Consider the following 7,574-nt stretch of genomic DNA (forward strand, 5'->3'; position numbering starts at 1 on the left):
ACTCTCAGAGAGATCCAGCAGTGTTACACCTGGGCAGGTACTCTCAGAGAGATCCAACAATGTTACACCCGGGCAGGTACTCCCAGAGAGATCCAGCAGTGTTACACCCGGGCAGGTACTCCCAGAGAGATCCAGCTGTGTTACACCTGGGCAGCTATTCTCTAATGGTACAGGAACTTTAGACAATGAAGAGAAAAGGAGAATGGAAACTGTGAAAATAAACAGGGTGATGGAACACAGTGAAAGAGAAATATAGATAGTGGATGAGAGATGAAATAGAAAGCAACAAATCTATGAAAAGAAATGCATAGGGAGAGAATGGCGTAGAGAGAAAAACAGAACGAGGATGAATATATGAAAGGAAATTAGAAACTACAAGCCCAATAAAGTGAAAGTCAAATTAGAAATGATGTCTGAGTAGAAGAGAAGATATGACATTTAAACTTACATTCATAGCAGCAATGTCATTCTCATAGGCTTCTCTCACTTTTTTCATGATATCTTCCTCAGCCTTACAACAAGCTTCGATGGAGCCTTTCACTGTGATAGTTCTCTCTGGGTTATAAATTGTTAGGTCCTGCAAGCTGGTACAGCAAGTGATAAATTTAGGAATAGTAAGTCTTTGAAAAAACATTTTCAAAGGAAAGCTTTTGTTTGATGTATCTTCTGATAATTCAATTTACAAATTTCATAGCAAATGAAAACACATTGCTACAAGCTGCCTGAGTAGCATCATAGAATGTTTAACACAGGATGAAAGCTTTGAGCTCATGATGTCTACACCAGTTTTTAACGAGTTATCTAAATAGTCTTACTCCCTGCTCTTTCGCCATAAAAAAAACCTTTCCCTTTCAAATGCTTTTCCAATTGCTTTTCTGAAAGTTATTACTGAATCTGTTTCCACCACTCTTTACTAATGCATCGCATTCCATATATAACTTGCCCTGTCACAAAAGTCTCCTTACTCCCACCCAACCCCACTCCACCAGCTCTTATTAATAATTCTGTCTTTATCTCTATTACTCTCTATTTATCATTTCAAATGTTCAGTGACTTTGAAAGCCTCCATTGAATTTTCCCATGGCGTTCTCTGTTCTAAGGAAAACAATCTCAGTTTTTTTTTATTTTCACAACACAGCTAAGAGGGATAAGATAGGTTGGAGTTGGTTTCCTTATGGTAGAGATGAGGGGGAGCCAATTGAAGTGTAGAAAGTTACGTGGAGCATAAATAGGGTAGAAAGAGAGAAACTTTTCCCCTTCATTGAGGAGTCACTAATCAGGAGACACAGTTTTAAAGGAAGGAGCAGGAGGTTTAGAGGAAAGAATTTTTCATCCAGAGGGCGGAGGGTACCTGGAACTCACCACCTTAAAAGATGATGGAGACAGGAACCATTACATTTAATAAGTATTTAGATAATCACTTGAAATGCCATGGCATTCAACACTATGGGCCAAGTGCTGGTAAAGGGGATTAAAGTAGACAGAACAAAAACAGAAATTGCTGGAAAAGCTCAGGAGGTCCGGCAGCATCTGTGGAGAGAAATCAGAGTTAACGTTTCGGGTTGAGTGACCCTTCTTCAGAACAGCAGAAGGTAGATGGATGCTTGATAAGCAGCGTGGACATAAGGGGCCGAAGGTCCTCTTTCTGTGTTGTAAGCACTGTATAACTCTATAAATCAATTAATAAGGGATTTAGTTGTCAACGTATACAGGCTGAAGGAACTTGCATTTTTCTAACTACTTCAAGGTTCTTCGGTGAAGCACTTTTGGATCTTCCTGAGAGTGAATAGGCATTTTCTTTGCCTTGGAGACAAGGGAGTGTCTGGACAAACATTTTTATTTTGGGTTTCTGTTCTGAGGAAGGGTCACTGGACCCAAAACGTTAACTTTGATTTCTCTCCACACACGCTGCTAGACCTGCTCAGCTTTTCCAGCAATTTCTGTTTTTGTTGCTTTGGGTTTCTTCTGGCCGGTTGCTGCAGCGATCCTGGCAGAAACCTGTCGGTGGCGCTGCACCCAACAGTGGACACAATGTTAACAAGAAGCTTGCAGATCGGGCAGGGTGATGGCCCCTATGGGATAGCAGGTATAATGTGGCTCAGTAAGATGCCAATGTTGGTTCAACCTTGTACAGACCGAGAAAATTTCAGGATTTATCCATCCTTAATTGCCCTGAAGAAGGTGATGTGGGATTGCCTCCTTGAGTGGCTGCAGTCCTTGGGGTACAGTGAGACACAGTGATATTAGGGAGGAAGTTTGAGCCAACAATATAAAGGAATGGCGGTATATTTCCAAGTCAGGATGGCGCATAGCTTGAAGGGGAACTTGCAAGAGAGTGGTGTTCCCCTGCATTGGATGCCCAAGTCCATTGAAGTGATAGAGACTGTGGATTTGGAAGCTGCTGTTGATGACCCTGCTGTGGGCAATGGTCTGGCCTCAGTCATAGTTACTGCAATTGGACTTAGTATCCCCAAGGCAGTGAAACATGTTGAAATTAGCCAATAAACTGCTGCTATGACTTGTGCTGATTGCAAACAGCCCCTCCCAAACAGCACCTTGGGTATACCTACACTAAATGCATTGCAACAACTCAACAAGACAGCTCACCATCACCGTCTCAAGGGCAGATGGTGGAATTTGATTTCAGTAGAAAAAAATCAAATTAAGAGTCTAATAATGACTCTGAATCCGTTGTCGATTGTTGGAAAAACCCACCGTCCTTTAGGGAAGAAACTGCCGTCCTTACCTGGGTCTAGCCTACGTGTGACTCCAGAACCACAGCAATGTGGTTGACTCTTAACTGACCTCTGGGCAATAAATGCTGGCCTAGCTAGTAACACACATGCCATGAGTAAATAAAGACAGAAAAAGGGTGAGGAAGAGCAGGATTCATTGGCTCATGGTCAATGTTCACTCCAAATTTACAGGGGGGTAACTGAATTTAAGCCTCATATGTCATCGTGGGGCCTTTATCCCCCAATGATTTAGCTTGTTGGCAACAACACTAAGGTGAGTCCTTGAGGCTGGAATGAAGACAAACAGAGAGCAGTCCCAACCTGTGGAATTGTTGTATAGACAGGAGCAGGGTCCCCAGTGCTCCTAGCTCTACATTAAGGTCATGTTTCGAAAATAAAACCTAACCATTTTGGTGAGACTGCAGCCAACTCTTGAAAGCCAGAGTTAAGCAAGAAGAATGTATGGGGGCAATTCAGGAGAAGCTGGAAATAAACACAAGGGAGAAAGAAATAAAAGGCTATGCTGATGAGGTGAGATAGGGGGCTTTGGGGGAAGGTTTGTGTGGACCATAAATACAAGTTGGGCCCAAATGATTGGTTTCTTCACTCTGCATTCTTTGTGCTAGGCCCTCATTGTCATATTCAAGAGGCCTGTTTATGAAGGCTGCTTTGGAATTCATAATATTGCCCAATTTCAAAGAAGCATTGAATGTAATTCAATCATACTTGGCACACAGGAAGCAGCCACAAAACCTTGAACTTTTTTTGCCTACGAAGTTACGAATGAGGAGCAGAAGTAAGACATTCAACCTCTCAGGCCTGCCTCCCCGTTCAATAACAGCACGGCTCATCTAATTGCAACCTGAAAATTCACATTCCTGCCTATCCCTGATAACGTTTCAATACCTTTACTTTATAAGAATCTATCCACCTCTGCCTTAAAAATATTCAAGTGCTCTGGTTCCACCATCTTTTCGAAGAGAGAGGTCCAAAAACTCTGAATACTCTGGGAGAAATAAAAGCCGAATCTCTGTTTTAATTGGATGACCCCTGACTTTTAACCATGACCCTGGTTCTAGATTCTTCCAGAAGAGGAAACATCTTCTCGACATCCATCCTATTAAGACCTCCCTCAGGATTTTACATTTCAATCAATTCGCGTCTTATTCTTCTAAACTCTAACAGGTACAAGCTCAGTCTGTCCAAATTTTCCTCATAAGACAACCTATATATTTCAGATAACAGTCGGTTGCCTCTGGAGAAAAGACTGATTTCTGCTCCATGTCAACTCAGTAACTGCAAGACAAAATAACTTGAAATTCTAGAACGCCCTTCTCAATCTCAGCATATTGCTTAGTATTTCACAGCCTGTGAAGTCCAGCTGGTTGAAGCTAGTCACTGTTGTAATTGAAGAGACAGCACAAGCAAACTGTTGCACAGCAAGCTCCCAGAAACAATGATGTAATAATGACCATTCCATCTGTTTTCACTCAGTTGGACAAGGGACAAATACTGGGAAATGGGTACAACTCTCCTCCTCTTCATCCAGACAGTACTACAGGATTTTTTTTAAACTCCATACTAATGGGGTACAGCTTTACAAAATCATCTGAAAGATAACAATTCTGACAGTTCAGCACTGCCCAGGATTTTAGAAATTTTAGAAAATACAATTCAATATGATCATGGCTGATCATTCAACTAAGTCCCCTGTTGCCGCTTTCTCTACATACCCTTTGATCCCTTTGGCATGAAGAGCCAAATCTAACTCCTAACATTCAATGGTTTGGCCTGGGCAGCTTTCTGAGGTAGAGGCTCACACTTTCTAGGTGAAGAAGTATTTCCTCATCTCAAATCCTTGGGAAAGGACCAGCAATGCTAACCGTCTATCTATTCGTGTAAGGAGGCAGACCACTAATCCAAGACTGATGGAAGAGTTGCCTTGTTAGTAAGAAATTAAATGAAATCAATAGCAAGAAATGATATAGACTTGGAAGGTGTGGAATATGCGTGGGTAGAGTTGAGGAACTGCAAAGGAGAAATAATTCTGATGGGAGTTGTGTACAGGCCCTTAGCAGTAATCAGGATGTGGAAAGAAAATAACTCAGGAGTTTGAAAAGGCATGTAAGAAAGACACTATCACAACAATCGTGGGAGACTTCAATATCAGGTGGACTGGAAAATCAGGTTGGTAGCAGATCCTGAGAAAAGGAATTTGTGGAATGTCTATGAACTTGTGGTAGAGCCCTCTAGGGAATAGGCAATTCTGGATTCAGTGATGTGTGATGAGGCAAACTTGATTAGGGAGCTTAAGGTGAAAGAACCCCTGGGAGACAGTGGCCAGTATGTGATAGAATTTGCCCTGCAGGTTGAGAGGGAGAAGCTTGAATCAAATGTAATGGTACTATAATTGAGTAATGGTAACTAAAAGACATGAGGGAGTAGCTGGCCAGAGTTGATTGGAACAGAAGCCTAACAGGGAAGACAGTGGAGTAGCAATGGCAGGGGTTTCTGGGGGTAACTCAGGAGGCACAGCAGCAATTCATCTCAAGGAAGAAGAAACATTCTAAGGGGAGGATGAGGCAACCATGGCTGACAAGGGAAGTCAGGCAGAGCAATACAAAGAAAAAGCATACAATGTGGTGAAGATTATTGTTGAAGACAGAGGATTGGGAAGCCTTTAAAAACCAGCAGAGGATAACTAAAAACACAGAGAAGATGAAATACGAGGGTGAGCTAGCTACTACATAAAAGAAGATAAGAATATTTTTACATTTTTATATTTTGTTTTTAGACAGGTAAGAGAGAGGCCAGAGTGAACATTGGACCACTGTAAAATGCAGCTGGAGAAATGGTAATAGGGAACAAAGAAATGGCAGCCGAACTGAATAGGCACTGCACCAGTCTTCAGGTGGAAGACACAAGCAGCATACCAGAACTTCCAGAAAGTCCACAGAGGTGAATGTAGTGTCCATCACTAAGGAGAAGGTGCTGGGGAAGCTGAAAGCTCTGAAGGTGCATAAATCACCTGGGCCAGATGCACGACAGCGCGAGTTCTGAAGGAGAGAGCTGAGGAGATTATAGAGGCACTGGTGGTGATCTTTCAGGAATCACTGGAGTCAGGGAGGGTCCCAGTGACTGGGAAATGGCTAATGTAACAGCTCTGTTTAAGGGAGGGAGGCAGAAGACCAGCAATCATAGACTTATTACCCAAACCTCAGGAACTCAGAATTGTTGAGCTGGAGTCTGAGCTTTGAACACTGCGACACATCAGGGAGGGGGTGAATTACCTGGACACAGTGTCTCAGGTGGCAGTCGCACCTCTAACATTAAGTACCTTGACTTTGGTCAGTGGTCAGGGACAGGAGGGTGTGACTGAGTGAGGCAGGTAGAGGGATCCAGGAGGTAGTGCTGAAGGAGCCTCAGCCCTTGAGCGTGTCTAACAAGTTTGAAATTCTTGCTGCCTGTTTGGCCGAGAGTGGGGGCTGTATCGAGGATGAGCAAACTGACCATAGCACCGCAGTACAGGGAGCTATTCAAGGCAGGAGGGAAAGAGAAACTTAGTTGTAATCAGTCCTTGGTAAGATTTTGTGGTTCATTTTTAAGGATGAGATTGCAGAGTGCTCAGAAGTGCATGGTAAAATAGAGCTGAGTCAGCACAGCTTCTTCAAGGGGTGATCCTGTCTGATTGAGGAGGTAACGAGCAAGTTAGACAAAGGAGAGTCAGTGGATGTGGTGTATTTGGATTTCCAGAAGGTCTTTGACAAGGTTTTATACAAGAGGCTGCTAAATAAGATCCCATGATGTGAGGAGCAAGGTACTGATATGGACAGTTCAGGATTCTCTTCAGGTTAACATGCAGGTTCAGTTGGCAGTTAGGAAGGCAAATGCAATGTTAGCATTCATTTCAAAAGGTCTAGAATACAACAGCAGAGATGTACTGCTGACGCTGTATAAGGCTCTGGTCAGACAGCATTTGGTTAGAGTGGGCATAGAGATGTTTCCACTAGTAGGAAAGACTAGGACCCAAGGGAATAGCCTCTGAGTGAAGGCACGACCCTTTAAAACAGAGATGAGGAGTAAATCTTCAGCCAGAGGGTGACAAATGTGTGGAACTCGTTGCCACAGAGGGTCGTGGAGATAAAGTCATTGAGCGTATTTAAGACAGAGATAAGTAGGTTCTTCATTAGTAAGCTCATTAAAGGTTACAGGGAGAAGGTATTGAGAAACATATCAGCCATGATTGAATGGTGAAGGAGATTCAATGGGCCGAATGGCCTAATTCTGCTCCTATATGTTATGGTTTTATGAAAGCAGGATAATTTTAACAAGACGGATGGTCACCTTTCATTTCCGAGTTGTGGATAGCAATGGTTGAATCTTCTCATAGCTACAAGGTTTCTATTGCCATACTTATTACAGAACTTAAGAAACAGAGTAGGCAGGGGCCATTCAGCCCCTCAAGACTGCAGCCCCCATTCAACAACATTTTGACTGATCGCCCCAGATCCTCTTTTATGTCAGCTCATCATAGACCAAACTTTCAATTCAAGGTTCTAAGTGGAGACTTCTCATCTTGTCTTACGGAGAGATTGTGATTTTTGTTTCGGTATCCTGTTCCACTTTTTTTAGATTACGGCCTTCCTTCCCAATCAGCCTGCCAACAAAGTTATTGTGTGCCAGTATCTTCAAGGGAACGTCTTCAGCTCTGTGGAAACAAGGTCAGCATTAGCATTAACGCAGGAAAATATAGCTAGGAAATATATATAACAAGAGTGTGGGGTCTATCAGAGTGTTACAGTGAGGGGTATGGGGTTTATCAGCGTGTCACAGTGAGGG

At 42.8% G+C, this 7,574-nt stretch overlaps 1 protein-coding gene across 1 annotated transcript in view; it reads right to left on the reverse strand.

Annotated features, from left to right (window-relative positions):
* Positions 1–7,574, reverse strand: part of LOC109914039 (insulin-like growth factor 2 mRNA-binding protein 3) — a 56,697-nt gene that overhangs the window by 18,526 nt on the left and 30,597 nt on the right. Inside the window, exons 6-7 of the mRNA XM_048614426.1 lie at positions 7,321–7,443; positions 449–584 (exon numbers count right to left, since the gene is read on the reverse strand). Of these exons, the coding sequence (XP_048470383.1) occupies positions 449–584; positions 7,321–7,443 (259 nt within the window). The remainder of the gene's footprint in view (positions 1–448; positions 585–7,320; positions 7,444–7,574) is intronic.

The sequence above is a fragment of the Rhincodon typus genome, chromosome 30, assembly GCF_021869965.1.
Source record: "Rhincodon typus isolate 14 chromosome 30, sRhiTyp1.1, whole genome shotgun sequence".
NCBI classification, from domain to species: Eukaryota; Metazoa; Chordata; class Chondrichthyes; order Orectolobiformes; family Rhincodontidae; genus Rhincodon; species Rhincodon typus.